The 16,573-nt window shown below is 33.9% G+C and overlaps 2 protein-coding genes across 3 annotated transcripts; one reads left to right on the forward strand and one right to left on the reverse strand.

Annotated features, from left to right (window-relative positions):
- Positions 1–4,957: 4,957 nt before the first annotated feature.
- Positions 4,958–8,721, forward strand: LOC110807905 (Protein phosphatase 2C family protein). 2 transcript variants are annotated; one of them, XM_022033204.2, is made up of 5 exons: positions 4,958–5,161; positions 5,448–6,100; positions 7,285–7,591; positions 7,833–7,982; positions 8,249–8,721. In XM_022033204.2, exons 2-5 carry the CDS (start codon positions 5,508–5,510, stop codon positions 8,543–8,545), a joined length of 1,347 nt encoding a protein of 448 aa, XP_021888896.1. In that variant the 5' UTR covers positions 4,958–5,161; positions 5,448–5,507; the 3' UTR covers positions 8,546–8,721. The 2 variants fall into 2 exon arrangements, with proteins under 2 accessions (XP_021888896.1, XP_021888897.1); XM_022033205.2 differs by lacking the exon at positions 7,833–7,982.
- Positions 8,722–9,491: 770 nt separating this feature from the next.
- Positions 9,492–12,308, reverse strand: LOC110807896 (RmlC-like cupins superfamily protein). The gene is made up of 5 exons (XM_022033195.2): positions 11,987–12,308; positions 11,699–11,889; positions 11,498–11,578; positions 11,092–11,400; positions 9,492–10,989 (listed from the first exon to the last, which is right to left on the reverse strand). Exons 1-5 carry the CDS (start codon positions 12,288–12,290, stop codon positions 9,673–9,675), a joined length of 2,202 nt encoding a protein of 733 aa, XP_021888887.2. The 5' UTR covers positions 12,291–12,308; the 3' UTR covers positions 9,492–9,672.
- Between the last annotated feature and the right edge of the window lie 4,265 nt (positions 12,309–16,573).

Raw genomic sequence — 16,573 nt, forward strand, 5'->3', positions numbered from 1 at the left:
ATAAATAGGAGTACAACTTTATGTTTTTCTAACTTGGGGTTGGGGATAAGATGGAAGTTATTGCAGTCAGTATGAGTCATTAATGGCCGCAGAATTGGACTGGGACCACAGAGAGATATACCCGGCAACAACACAGATATCAGAAATTTAAATTTTGGGGTAAATATATATATTTTTTTCTATAACAAAATTATATGAATATGGTAGAAGAAAAATTAAAAATTGATGTGAGAGATTCTTTAATGGGAGGCTATTGAATTCTTGGAAGAATCTTTTACACCTCCATAATTAATTGTTAATAGGAGGCTCTTAATTTTAATAATTTATAATCCAGATTTGTCGTTTCTTACGCTAAATTAATTTGTCACTCACTGTCTGCTTCTTCTGGTGCACGTACTTCTTCATTGACATATTTTAATTGGCTCGAAGGATAAAAGAAAACCAGTTCATTACCATTATATTATTTAATGGTTGCTTGCAAATTGACTTCTTAAAAAATTATTAAATACAAATGTTGAGGTTTACCGGCCCTAATTTTTTTTTTTTTTTTTTTATAAAAAAAAATAATTTTAAAATTAAAATACTATTTTATAAATTGTCATCTTTATTATTTTCTCTTTCTAACAAGTTAAATAGAAGTTGTAAAAAGATAAAGAAAACCTGATTAGGTGGGCCAATGGCTCTTTCAAATTCTTAAATTGGGAAATGATTTGTTTAAATCATTATTATTGTTTTTATTTTTGTGTGTTTAAAGCAATTTAAGTGACCCATTTTCAATGGATTAATTATAATAATGGGTCCTAGAATTATCTCAGACAATAATGCCAAACAAGTCTTAGGAAAACATGACTCTCTAAATTTAGTTATTTAGAGTCCCATTTTGCCACTTGAATATCATAAAATAAATATAATATCCGGATCCAAAATTTAATTCGGGATTAATTTTAAAATTTAAAAAATATATAAAAAAATAATTTTAAAATTTATAAATTTTTGTTTAATGTGAAATTAGGAAAAAAAAAATATGTTGAGAATGAAATTGAAAATAATTTTTAAAAAAATGGGTGAAAATTTGGGTTCGTAATTTATTTTTGAAAGAAAAATCAGAAACTGGGAGGTTAAAACGTAATTAAGAAAAATTGCACTACGTGTACGTTGACTCGGTGCCACGCGAGAGGTCACGCTAGCAATCCGCGTGCCCGCAATCGGAGGGTTCGGATGCGTTTCCGCGCGCGTGGATGGTCCAGATATGTTCCTTCATTAGGCGCGATTGGACGATCATGATTAAATGCGATGAGTGGTTAAGATTCGTTCTCTTTTTAAACACGATCGTAAGGTCAAAATCAAATGCGATGAACGATACAGAGTTAAGGAAGATGGATATAAATATCTCGCATCACACATAACACAAACCCTAACTGTCAGCCTCCCGCCGAAGAAGAAGAACCAGTTACTGGAGAAAGGAGCAGACCACCACCCGTCGTCGCGTCGGAGCCATCTCCGACCGCCAAAAAAGGTAAAAAATTCTCCTATTCACGTGAAATTTAATTCAGAACACCCCCACGGCCAAATCGGAGTAAAAAAAATAGCATATGAGACGGAAACCGCGAGTAAAGGCCAGTGGTGCCGCCGCAGATAAAATTCAAAATCGCATCCGATGAGTCCCTTCCTGTTTCTCGTTTTGTGCGATTTTTTCACCATTTTGTTCACCGTTTTATTTTCTACAGGTTGATTGAAGAAAAACACTCAGCTGCGAAGGTGATTCGGCGGAGTTGCTGCACCGAAAAATTTCATTGCCAGTAGATTTTTGTTTTTTAATTTTTTCTTGGCCAACCGAGATCCTTTATCGTATTTTTTTTATCGGGATGGATATAAAACCGGTCGAAACTGGCCAAAATTAACTGAAAATGGTCAAGCCGAGGCAAACCACCGTTGTGGGCAGCGGTGCTGTCGCCGGAGCACGGCGGAACAATTTCAAAAATGACTGAAAAAGATTTTTAACATCGAATTTGGATTTTTTTGGGTATTTTTAGGTACGTGAAGTATGTTTTAATCTCCACAAAAAATTTCATAAAACTCGAGAATCGTCAGTAGATGCAACTGAATGTTCGGTATTTCGAACACCGATTCAGATAATAATTCATCACCTTATTCCCTGTTATGAAATTGAAGTTTAATTTTCAATAATACGGTATTTTGCATAGTTTAGAAAATCTTGAGAATTAATTACATATTACTAATAGAGGCAGAACTGGTTATTTATTATTGTTTATCCTATTTAACTGATTGTTTGATTTTATACCTTTAAATGCATGATAATATACTGAAATTGGTAAAATAATTCAGTTGTGTTTCCTTGATGCATGTATTGTTTGTCTTGCGTTGATTTACGATTAAATTGTGATATTAAAAATTAAATGTAAATGAAAAATTGATTGGTTAATTGAATGAATGAATGGTAGTCTTATTAAATATCCTGAGAGATGTTTGGCAGATCGGGTACATAGGGAACCCTACCGTGAACGTTGTCTCATACTAGATGGGGTATCGAAGATTGATATTTTTGGCGATCATACTTAATAGGGTATGGAGACGGTCCATTTCATATTCATACCGGACGGGATATTGAGGGATGATATTCTTAGCGCTCATATAGGACGGAATATGGGAACGGCCGGTTAGTTAACAATGTTGAATAATGGTTCATACAAAGTGGAACATCCCTATAAGCCCCCAGGAATACTAGTATGCAAATAAATAAGAAAAGTTACTGTTTTTGCTTTTACTTGAATGTGAGATTATGATGTTGTTGAGCTATTGTCTCTATAGGTCGGTTTTGAAAATCTCGCAACGGTAAGTATACAATAAATTATTTTAGTCATAATAAATAAATTTACTTAAATTAAAATCTCAATTGGTTGTTTTTATTATTTTTACGAATCTTTAGTTTTTGTATCGTTGAGTAGTGTGATATTCTTAGTAAGGTAGTGCAGCTCACCCATTCATTAACTATTTTAAATCAAGAGGATCAAGATCCAGATCCCGATCAACAAGGGGGTTGTGAATAATTTACTACCCGGACTCTTTTAAAAGTTAGTGAAGGTCATTCTATGGTGTTCAGTTGTTTACTTTTCGTTTATTTTTTTTTTATTTTCGGTTGTTCTTTTAAAGATAATATTCTCGTAATTCCATTGAATATTTTAAACTATTGTGTAAGAAATGTAAACTTTAATTTTATTATTCTGCTTCCACATTCAATTTATAATTTTATTTTCTTTTAAGTTCGGGGACCTCTATAATAAATCAACCATAAAGTTTAAGCAAATAAGACAATAATAATTTACATAAAATGAGTTTTTTTTTTTTAAGAAAAAAAATATTATTTTGTAAAACAATTTCAAATATGAAATTTTAAATAAATAATCCATTATCGTTTGGTTCATAGCTTAAATACTTGCATGCCAATGCCCACTAGGTGGAAGAATCAATATTTGGGTCACATACCATTCCCAGTTAGGATAAGATTTTATCAGTTGGACATATTTACAAAATATGAAGCCCACTTTTTGAAACCAGTAGCCTATCCTTTAAGGAATATTATTAATACGTCAAAGCTGTTTTCTGTTATAAATTAGAAATAATTATATTAGCTTATGGTGTTCTTTAAGAATAAATTATATATTGTACTATGCAAAAAATATAAATTTTTTTAAAAATAATATAAATACTATAGTATATGCATAAAATTTATAAAAAATAAAATAAAATGCTAATAAAAGATTAAAAAAAATATTTAGTAAAAAATCTACAAAATAAGTAAAATACAAGAAAAAAAATAGATGATTATAAACCTATATAAATATAATTTCAAAATTGTAATAAATTAAAAATTAATTATAATCACATTATATTTAAAATATTTAAATAAATTATTACTATCTATTAATATGTTAAATAGGTAGATAACTATTATTTATATTATCACAATAATTTTATTTTAATATATTTAAAATTAATTGTTATATATTCCAATATTATATATATATATATATAATAAATAATCCTGTGTTAATTTCTGATTTTATAGATTATTATTAAATCATAAGTATATTTATGTTAACAAAAAAGGACAAACATGTATTGTCTCATTGTTAGTAATGGTGCAATTGTGGACAAATAAAAATCTGAATGAGCAAAAATAGTATTTCCAAAACCTAAGTGAATATAGAAAATATTATAGGTAATATCAGCATATATATATATTTTTAATTTAGAAAATGCAATGATTAATTATTAGACAAGACGAATATTATACTATATAATTATAACAATCTAAAATCTTAATTATAACCTTTATATCGAAAGCTTGCGTTGCACTTAAATATCTTTACAATTATATAAATACAAACAATATGTGTGTGTGTGTGTGTATATATATATATAACTAGTAAAAAATGCTTTTACTCATATAAAAGAAAATTGCTTGTGATCTCCATAATATTCATTTTTCCCACTTGGCTCTTACCATATAACTCTATAAGATCTATAATCATTCAAATATCTCGTACAATAAGCATAATACTCGGTATTTTCTGTAGTATCAAAGACTTAAATATATATATAATTAATATAGAATTTATTGTTTATTAAAAGAAATAAATGTCAAAATTTTCCATACACTGCGAAAATATTCAAACGGTCACAGACCAACCACTGAATTACACGTCATCAACTTTGGTCTCCTCCCAATGCTTGGCTCAGAGGATTCCTCCTACTTCCAACTCATCAGTATTACAAGGTGCCACCTCCACCGATATTATAACCCCTGCTAAAAAATTTTAAACTGAAATTCCTAAATAAACCTTCTCATATCTAAAGAACACCGCGAATATGTAAGGGCATTTTTGTCCAAACGTTTATTTGTTCCTTCTTACATTTCTCTCTTATATTCTTAATCTTTCGACAAGTCCGGCTATAGAGAAACAGAGGGACGTAGAAGCTCCCAACGGCACCGTTTTAAGCATCGAAGCCCATCTTCGGAGCTTCGATTTAATCTGAGTTCTTTTAGCTGGCCTCTCTCTCCATCTTCTCTGACGTGGTTTCCATCATTTAGGGTTCTCCAGTCGATTATTTGCAGCTCCCCGCCAAATTAATTTCGCAGGTTCGATTTTCATAGCTTTGCTTTCTTTTACATTAATATTCATGTTTTGGATAAGAGAAATGGAGGGTCAAACAGAAGATTAGAAATTATTCCATTTGTTTATGCGGCAATACCAAGAGATTTTGATTAACGAAGCTAATTGTATGTATGTTTTGTTTCCTGCGTCTGCTTGAAGTTTACATTTTTTTTTTTATTTCGATTACTCATTGTAATTCGCCTCAAATTCATCTATCTTTAGGTGAGTGTAATTGCTGATAGTTTACTTTTTGGGCTTTGATTTGTTCAGAGGAATGAGCTTTCTTATTGTCTACGCGGTCAATGGCATTTGTTCTTGTAAAAGGTTAAGATGTCGACCCGTTTTCTCTCAAAGGTAAAACCGGCTGTCTGTACTGGTCTTCAGAGAAGTGTAATTGGGCAAGGAGGTCTGGCGTGTAATTCTGTACGTTACGGAATTGGGCAGAGCAGTTTGCTGCTTGGTGGTTCCGGGTTGGTTTTCTCGTTGCCTTGTTCAACTAGGTTGTTCAATCATAGCACTCGGTTTCATTTGAGCTCCCCGTGCAGAAGAAGGGCAATGGCTGTTTCTGGTTCAAAAGCTATGTTTGGGGATGTCTATATTGACGACTTGGTTTCTAGCTGTGGGAATGGAGTGGACTTCACCAAATCTTCTGGTGTTTATTTTTCTGATAGAACTCGTATTAGTTGCCGCAAAGCTTGTATCAGTTTTAGGAAGCAAGAGCACTACAATGGCCATTTGGTCTGTGGGTACTTTATGCCTAAAGTCCAAGGCAATACAAGCTCTAACACGATTTTTGGACCGTTTCTGAAGAATGTTCATACCTTTTCTTCTGTCTGTTTCTCTGCTGGACCAGTTCATGATGTGTCTTGCGATGACAATTCTCAAGAGCAGGAGCTTGAAGATTCACCTATTTCATCCAGCCAGTATGTACTTTAATAATTTCCTAATTTGATAACTTTTACATTTCTCTTTTTGCTTTTCTGCTTGTTTTATAGTGTCTTATTCTTAATCCCTTGCAGCATTTCCATTTTCCTACAGGAAACTTAGAGAGTGTTTGGTTTAGCCTAAATTTTAGTCAGGGTTTGATCTTATTAGAGAGCTTATCAGCATCTTCAAGAACTTACAAAATTTGATTTGGGTTTGATAATTGATGAAGAGCTTATAAATTGGGTAGCTAAGAACAAAAAAAAAGTTTGTTGGGAAGATGGTGGAGGTTGGCTTTTCTATTTCAAAGAGCTTATATTCTATATAAAAAAGCTTTATTTCAAAAAAAAAAAAAATCTATAAATAATCCAGCATTTAATAAGGAAAAGTCTAAAATGTTCTTCAATGAAATAACAAACTCCAATTCTAAAAATCCTTAACAATCACAGACTTCACCAGTTGGCTCCTCCATCCTCTCCTCATCACCTCCTTTGCTGTTCCTTATAACCATTTGCTTCCTTTTATATTTTAATTCCAGAGTAAACGCTGTAGCACAGTCTAGTAGAAAAACATCTGCAACTATTCATGCATGGAGAAAATGCAAAAGCTTGGCACCATCCAATACAAGTGAACTAGAATATACTGATCAAAGACATGTCTTTACAAACCTTAACTTATCATACTGCCCTAGCAGAATTTTCCATAAGACTAGAAATGGTCCTTGGTAACACAAAAGAAAACATTCTCAATATCTTTTAATATAAAATGAAGAAAACAATAAGTAACTTAAAAAATAATAGTTGTTAGTGTAATTTATGTTTTAATTAATTCAAAAAGTATAAATACTTAAGTGTTTAGATAACATTGTATTCTATATATTTATTTATTAACCTTAATCAATTTTGCTTTCTGATTATTTTTATAGAATTGGCGATTTATAAATCATGATTTTACCAAACATGTAATAAACTCATTTGTTTTGTAAATAAAAAGTATAGCACATCAGAAGTTAGACACCTTCTAAATGACCTAAAAGATTTTACTTTTGATGCTTACATTTGCTCATGCTTATACCCTTTGTTAGCTTATGGAAATTTGATAGTTGGGTTAGCACTTAGGAAAATACCACTTTACTTTGGGAATTTCCTCTAACTACTGATTATATAACTATTCTTGCAAACAGACCCCTGAACCTACTGTCAGGCTCTTGTTACCTTCCTCATCCTGCCAAGGAGGATACTGGTGGAGAGGATGCTCATTTTATCTGTACAGACAAACAAGCCATTGGTGTAGCCGATGGGGTAGGTGGTTGGGCAGATGTTGGTGTTGATGCAGGGGAATTTTCCCGTGAACTCATGTCTAATTCATTATTGGCACTTGAAGAAGAGACAAAGGGTTCCATTAACCCATACAGAGTATTAGAGAAGGCACATGCAAAGACCAAAGCAAAAGGTTCCTCAACAGCCTGCATCATTGCTCTCACAGATGAGGTTTGTTTGCACTTCTTTTTAAATAGATTACAAGCATATCTACTGTTAGTTTATCGCATCCAAGTATCCCATCTAGTTCTATTTTTTCTTTCCCCGGCTGCTAAGTTAGAAAATTAACTAGTAATATATAGTTGAACTTGATGATTTACATTTGTGAATTCTTAGTAGAAAGATAATGAGAAGATTTGCAAATCTTGCCATTTAGTTCTATATATTTTACATAATTGATTTCTTTTAATAGGGACTGCATGCAATTAATCTGGGGGACAGTGGATTCATTGTAGTTAGAGATGGATGCACTATCTTCCACTCTCCAGTGCAACAGCATGGGTTCAATTTTACATACCAATTAGAAAGTGGTAATGGGGGTGATCTACCTAGTTCTGGTCAGGTCAGTTAATTTGCAAAAACTTTGCACACGTATAATTTACTAGAATAGTGGTATGATGCTGCTTTAACTTCCTGAATACTGTCTACATATTCAATGAGAGAAATCTTTGCTTGTTGTTGGCAATTTGAAGTTTCTGCCTCGGCTAGCAAATAAATTTGTTTGCTTGTGTTGGTCGTTGAAATTTATGTTCATTTACAAGAGCATCTGTTAGAACTTCCAAATATTCTCTCTGCACAAACTGAAACCTTTGATTTTGTGTGTCTCAGGTGTTTACGATTCCTGTTGCACCGGGTGATGTTGTCGTCGCTGGAACAGATGGGTTATTTGACAATTTGTACAACAATGAGGTTTCAGCTGTTGTTGTTGAAGCAATAAGAGCTGGTTTAACACCTCAAGCCACAGCTCAGAAGGTAGCAGCTTTGGCACGTCAGCGTGCGCTGGACAAGAACCGTCAGACACCATTTTCTTCTGCTGCTCAAGATGCTGGATACCGTTATTATGGTGGAAAGCTCGATGATATCACTGTTGTTATTTCATTTGTTGCTCGCTCCAATGACCTGTGAGTTTGTCATGCAAAATAGCCTTGTTGAAATGTCATAGTTGTCTGTAGTTCTTGTAGCTCTTTTTGTAGCTGGTAGTTGTGGGGAAACCATTAGTTTGAAATTTTGGCCATGAAACCTAGTCAAACGAGCTGTATTTCATGTTGCTAATAAATGTCTCCTTTTGTCTGCCAAGCAAACTGGGTATTTTCCCTTCTGATTCTAATTTTATCGTTGGCATAAGAAATGATTAAACAATAGATTGGATCCAACGGCTGAAGCTATGAGGCTCACAGCTAAGGAATTTGCGACAAGTAACTGTAGGCTTGTGAGGGATGGATCTCATATTGCTGGTTGTTCACGTTAAGTCTTTTTCAGCCTAAAGGAACCCATATGTTTAAATGCCCACATGGACCAGGTGGTGTCACCGTGTCAAATTTAGTTGGACATTTTGGTTTAGTTCTTGAAAGATAAGTTTTTACTTATCCAGATCAAACTCCGGAACCAGGGACCTATATCCATCCCTGATACCACTGAGCTAAAGCTGCTCGGGCTATAGTCCTTGTTATCTTATTTATTTATTTTTTATTTTTTTAAAGTATATATATATAATCCAACAACATACAAATCTAATCGATTCTTGAGATAAATAAGGCTCATCTAAATCCCTTCCTAAGGAACAGCGTACCACCCAAAAATCTCAAATAAAAACCTTCATATCATTAAATGATATATTTCATCCTTGATAAATAAATCCCACCGAAATCCCTTTTAAGGAAGACGGTGTATTCCCCAAAAGTCCCAAATAAGAACCTTCATATCATATTAGTTTGCCAATTGTCAAAACCTAGTACTTCCTGTTTAAGATTGACCACAAACGATTGCCTTCTCGCTAGTTATTCACCTGATAGCTCAACAAACCAGAAGAAAAAACACTAATTCTGGTGGTCTTCTAGCAGTGGAATGGTCAAAAGATAAACTACAAGATGAATTAAAACTACAAACAAGAAAATATTACAGCCAGAACATCAACTCAAAACTTAGGACTGTACACCAGATTGTTTATTCATAAAAGTACGTCTCAAACTGATTAAGGCAGCTTTATTCAAGACTACGAAAATCCAGGAAACGCTGCGAAGTTGGTAGTTAATCTAAACCATGCTCCTCACACCCCCCTTGCCATTTGCCATTTCGGCTTCTCTTTTCAGCTCTCCTCTCTGTTGTCCTGCTCCTTGTTGCCATCCTCCTCCTTGTCCCTCCTGCTCCTCTCTTTGTCTTGCCTGTTTTTCTCGTTCTTCTTCTTGTCTCCTTGCTTCTTCTTGCTCTCTTGCTGCCGTTTCCTCTCTTCTTCTCTCTTCCTCTTGGTGCTGTCTCTCCATCTCTTGCCTAGCTTCTTCTTCTTGCCTGGCTTGCCGTTCTCTTTCTTCTTGTTGTTGTCTCTTGGCCTCTTCTTGCTGCCTTGCTTCAGCTTCTTCTCGTCTTCTCTGCTCCTCTTGCTGCCTTTCTTCTTCCGGTTGTTGTCTCTCCCCTTGTCCTTCTGGTTGCCCTTCTTGTTCCTCCCTCTTTTGCCTTGCTTCTTCTTCTGCTTGTTCTCTTGCCCTTCGTTCTCTTTCTTCTTCCTGTGTCCTTGCCTCTTCTTGCTCTCTCTTTGCAGCCTCTTCTTGTCTTCTCTGCTCTTCTTGTTGCCTCTGTTGTTCTTGTTGCTGTCTCTCCATTTCTTCTTCTTCTCTTCTCTGTTCTTCTTCCCTTCTTTTAGCTTCCTCTGCTTCTCTCCTCTGTTCTTCTTCCCTTCGTTTAGCTTCCTCTTCTTCTCTCCTCTGTTCTTCTTCCCTTCTCCTGGCTTCCTCTTCTTCTCTTCTCCGTTCTTCTTCCCTCCTCCTGGCTTCCTCTTCTTCTCTTCTCCTTTCCTCCTCTCTCCTAGCTGCCTCCTCTTCCTCCTCCTTTCTCCTCTCTTCTTCCTCTCTTCTTCTTTGTTCTTCCTCTCTTCTTCTTTCTTCCTCTTCCTTCCTCTTCCTAGCTTCCTCCTCCTGCCTTCTTCTCTCAATCTCTTCCCTCTCCTTCATCCATTCTTCCTCAGCGCAAGAAGTGCAATCTAGTATTAGTGACTCCTCTTGCGGAGACAAAATCTGTTCGATCGTCGCGTTACTGACATTAAAAGACACTGCCAGGATCTGCGTGTCCAAAGTTTGCAAGAATGACCTTTTCCCTGCCAGAAACTGCGGATAATTTCTCCTTGTCGTAGTGCTGAAACCCATGAAAATAAAGGATCCATTGTTGAAAGACATCTGAGCCATGGGATGGAATCTGGGAACTATTAAAACATCACCTTCGTTGGCCTCAAATCTCATGTTTTGGCACTCGGATTTGTTTGCACTGCTAGGACAGACCACCGAAATCATTCCTCGTCCTTGTAACACTACCGATATCTCAGTGGCCATGGGATTCCAGTGCGGCCCCATCATTGAACCCTTTGAAGCGAAACAAAATAAAACAAACAAACAAGCAGCAAACAGAATAGTTAGTGTGAGTCTTCTGTCAGCATAAACAGTGGCATGTCAAGAAACACGAACCTTTGTCAAGTTTACATAGAAAACACCAATGTTCGAGCCTCTGAGCAAAGGAAAGGCTTTCCTGTCGACTGATAGGCTCCATCCATTACAATTCTTGAAATCTGCGTCTGCATCAAGAATGTTGTAGGCTCTATTTTTCTTCTTCTTGCTGTTGATGGCAGCATTGAAGGGGACACTTCGGCTGCCTAGAACGAGCTTGAGGAACCGAGATTCCAGATCATGGATGGTATCTTTCTCCTTTGGGATTCTATGAATTATCAATGGAGGCCGGGTTGCACTTTTTAAGGACTCAATAACCTCCGGTGGGACCTTGTAGTACAACAGTATAAAATGGAATGGCATTGGTAGATGGTACAAAACGAGATAAACTAGAAGTAGATGCAAGAAAACTAATTGCGAATTATACCTTAAAGGCCGATTGCAGGGTCTTCCCATCAAAGCCAAGAATCAGGTGTCTAATGCTCGAATATGCCCCAATGGCGGGCTCCTGCATTCGTGTAATTTCCATTCAAACATTAAAAAAACAAGCAAACTTCGTCTTTGTTCTCCACTATTATCTGCAATTCAACTTGAAAGAAAGCACAAGAGGACACGTAGGAAGACTTACGAATAAGTTGTCGTCCGTGTTGGAGAAAATTGCATAGATTCTGAGCTTCTCTCGTTCCATTTCTAAGCTGCTCTCCAGATAAAACACAGAACCAGGGCGCAACCTATACATATCTCCTCGTCTTATATTTATATTTCTCACTTTATTTTCACCTTCATCTTCCCCATGCGCCCAAATCAACCTCCCACTCCCTACATCAATACCCAGAAAAAAAAAAAAGATTGAAAAAGAAACGACAGATTAGCAATTAATCGAGGAGTAGCTAGTACTACTGCTGTGGCTACTAACCAGTGTGAACAAAGAAAACCATGTCTGCATGGAGGAGTACAGGGAGGAAGACGGAATTTGGTTCCAATGTGATGAACTGAAGATAATATCGTGCTCCCAATCTGGTTCCATCCCTGATTTGAACGGCGGAGATCTGTCCGAACTCAGTATCGAGAAGAGACGTTCTCTGATGCCTCTTCACGAGAGGCAACTCACAGGAGATATCATCGTTCACATCATTCAAAGCCTGAGTGCCGAGAAAGAAAGAGATGAAAACGGAGATGAAGAAAGCGTGAAACGGCAAACCGAGAGACTTATGTTTCATGGTGTTCTCCCTTGTGAAGCGAGAAGAGGAATGAGAGTGAAGATTAAGCGTAAAACTGAATATGTTATAGGTGGAGGAAGACGATGATGAGTTACGTGTCAGGAGAGCTGACACGTGCATGTGCATGGGGGAATACGTGGCAGATTGTTTTGAGGGGATATATATTTAAGAAAGAAAAATGATTTGGGAAGTTGATAAATAGAGTTGATGGGAGTAAAATAATGTGCTGGAATCACGTGAAGACCTCAGAGACCAGAGGGTTGGAATGTAGTCCAAAGTGCTGAGAAGAAGAGGTCAGGGATAAGAGAGATGGGTTTTCTTTGAATTGTGTGTTGATTTTGGACTTGGATTTCTTTTTTTCTTTATTCTTTTTATAATTTCGAGCTGATAATTTTTGAAACAATATTAGTATCGAACACAATCTTAATGTTTTGTGCCCAATTTGAATTTTTCCAAAATTGTATATGTGGCTAATGACATCGGTTACCACCTTTATATTATTATTATAAATGTTTGTCACGGATGTCATGTATTTTTTAATTTTTAATATATACTTTAATTTTTTATTTATAAACTAACAGTTAAATTATTTAAAAAAAAAATTAAATCCCCTCACGCTTTGGAAATCCCATCTCCTCTCTCAAGTTCTATTCCCATGGTTGACTTAATATGCCTCAGCCTCCGTTGCACGCCTGAATCTAGGCACTGTTAAGTGACTTTTTGTGGTCTATTTTTTCTTCCTCCCTCTTGATTGTTCTCTCTGTCAACTGTTTTCTTTTTTTTTTTTTTTTTTTTTTTTTTTTTTCTTTCTTGGATCTGGGTCTTGATTATTTCACCCTTTTTGGGAGAGATTTTGAAGATGAAGTCTCGAGTGGTATTGCGGGTGCTTTGGTTAGGAAAGAAGATTACACCTCCATCATTGTTGATAATGGTGATGAAGGAGAATGAGAATAATAGGAAAGATTTTTTATGCTCTTTCAAATAGATTTGATAGTGGATAAAAGTGTCGGTAAAAGTAGGAAAAATAATATAGCAAATTGAGCAGAGACGTGCAGAACACTCTGTAGAAAACAAAGATTGATAATTTGAAAATTGCTTGCAAAATTTACCACAGCTGAAGGTGCATATTTATAGGCTTATAACCAAAAGTTGATGAAGATAAAAGAATTGAAAAAATCTTAACTAATCAGTTATGTTGGTACTAATTTGGAATTATAATCCCACAAAATCTCTCAAAATTTAGATAGGATAAAACCAAGAGTCTTTTGAATTAACCTTCGACACTATCTCTTGATTCAAAATTGTCTAAGACATTGAAGAGCTTTTATGACTATGTCATTTATTTGTTCATTTATATTGCAAAACTTCGAAACATTAACGTTTTTTGTCATAAATTCTCAAATAAAATAAAAATAAATATCAATATGCTTTATTATTTTTTTTTTTATGGTAAACTAAATTTTTGGTCATACAATTGATATTTTATTATCATAAAAAATTTATGGTGCCTTGTTTTTCTTTTGACCAAAGATCGACAATGAGTCTTCTCAACCATACAACTAAAGAAGTGGTAATAACATATTTCGTTTCTAAGAAGACAAAGCTATTGTAACTTGCATATTTTATCTCTAACTTTTGACCCAAAACTAAAAATACTTTCGCAAGTGCTTTTTTTGACACTCAAAAAATATATTCAATCACTGTGAGTAAAACTAAATAATTTAAATTCTAAAACATTGAGTATATTAGATTTCATAATCCTTTTTGGACTTTTTTTGTAACTCCAAAGTAGTATTTTATAGGATTATTTATGAACCTTAATACTACACAAGGAAAAAATGAAATATTTGGTAGCTCCTGAAATTTCTTGCAGTAAACTTTTTAGTACAATCTTTAAGCTGTAATTTTTCATTCACATTCATCAGTATAGTTGCAATCTTACAATGAAGCATGTTAAATTTTTTTAAGAATGTCAGTTGCATATATATATGGGGTAAAATAAACACTCCATTTGCTCATTATTTCTCCTTAATCCCCAAGAAAATAATGCAAAAAGTCTAAAACAAACATTTCAAATATTTCTATCATACTAAATTTCAGTTCAACTATAAGATAATGAAATGAGCCCATATAAATGCTATCATCAATATATATATATATATATATATATGCAGATCATAAAAACAATATCTTTACCTCACTTCTTTAAGTAAATTCTGGGCTCACTTTCACCTTTTTTTAATACATTTTCAAGAAAATATGAGTCAATTTTCATGTACTGTGCCTGTGGAGCCTGTTTTAATTCATAGAATAATTTTCTCAGCTTGTATATCTTTGCTTCCTGGCCGCCAACCACAAAACCTTGAGGAGGTGTAATATGAATTTCTAGTTCACCATTTAAAGAGGTTGACTTAATGTCAAATTTTATAATTGTACACTTAAAGGCAAAAAAATTCTCATGTTTTAAAACGAGCAATATGAGAAAATATTTCTTTGAGATCAGTACCTTCTTAATGTGATGCAACCAATTGAGTGTTATGCTTTTATATGCTCATATCATTATGAAATTTTATTCTAAATATCCACTTTCAACTAATTATATTTTTTCCTTTCCTTTTAGGCAAATCTATCAAGTCTCATATCTCATTTTTTTTAATCGTCTATTGAGTTCATTCATTGCACTTTTCTATTCTTTTTTTCTATTGCTTCTGTATAAGTTAATGGATATGAAACTAGTTAAACAAAGTTATCATATTCACATTTCTCATTCAAATATCTAAACTTTGTTGGAGATGTTTCATTTGAGAATGAGTTAGCATTACTTGGAGTTATAACAATAGGACTTGGTGAATTTACAAGGCTGCTATTGCTTGATATTGAAGGGGTGGAAGTTGGTGTTGATGTTTTTGTCAATTTCCTATCTCACTAGTACTACTTTGATCTTAACTTGCTTCTCTAGTGAACACATCATTTATGCTAATAATCACTTTGTTATTAAAAGAGTTATTTAGGCAATATATTTTGGAGTGAGGATAATAACCAATGAAAATGCATTTTTCATATTTTTCATCTAGTTTATTTTACTTTTGTGGATTAATCAAAACATACACAATATAGCAAAAAATTCTTAAATAGCTTACATATTGGCTTTAAACCTCTCCAAACTTTATATATTGTTTGATTTAAAATTACATTTGTAGGGGAGTAAAAAGAAGAAGAAACTCTTTTTTTTTTTTTTTTTCAAATTTGTGGTAGTCTTTATAAATCTTCAAATACATGAGTATATATAGGCACTAATACAACTCTTAATGTTACGGACCATATCTCATCTTATAAGGTAATGACCTATGCATACTTACTTAAATCACATAAACTCAAGTTAAGTAAAATAAACTAACTTTATTAATCATAACAGAGTCGCATAAGCGTTACATCCTTTAAATGTAAAACACAAACATATGTACAAGACTCTAAATTTTCTTACTTACATTACTAAACAAAAGTATGAAATAATAACCTTAATATCATAATCTACTTTTAAAACTTTTCTTTGTATTACTGATCACTCTACATCGATACCTTCAGTATTTAGAGGGTGATACAAGAGTAAGATCAAATATCCCAATAAGCGATAAAATCATAGTATAGTACATGCAATATATAGTTTCTTTACACACAACAAAACATATATCATATAATCTTTTTAAAATAGATATGAATCAAAAGACGAATACGCAAATCAGAAAATAGATTCACAATTACTTCGTTGTATACTTCATCCTTATTATGGAGGATTAATCAATTACCGTATGTTATGTGTAGGCACAGATACTTATCATTGATTACTCATGTATCTGAACACAGAAAGATATACATGAGTAACCAAAGAAAGATATACATGAGTACTTTGAAACACTGCTACCCTTCGAATATGGAAGGATTAGGGCACGCAGATCAGACTGTTTTCCCATACACCTGAACACCGAATAGTTATGTTTTGGTACACACTTATCACTTTACCAATATACCTAAACACGAAACAGTTATCTATGGCCACATTGAAGCCTAGCATAATGCAAGTATTTTTGAAACAACTTTTTTCTATAATGAGTGATGTACACATATCAAAATTACATTTTAAAAATACAAAGTGAAATAACATTTATATCGAACACTTGCATATTTTTATACTAAAAGTATGTAAAATACTTCAAAACTACATATGCTATGAATCTATAATATCCATTTACCTTAGATCCTTAATAGTTGTAATCTTAATTCCA

The sequence above is a fragment of the Carica papaya genome, chromosome 6, assembly GCF_054855325.1.
Source record: "Carica papaya isolate Zhongbai chromosome 6, ASM5485532v1, whole genome shotgun sequence".
In the NCBI taxonomy this organism is placed as follows: domain Eukaryota; kingdom Viridiplantae; phylum Streptophyta; class Magnoliopsida; order Brassicales; family Caricaceae; genus Carica; species Carica papaya.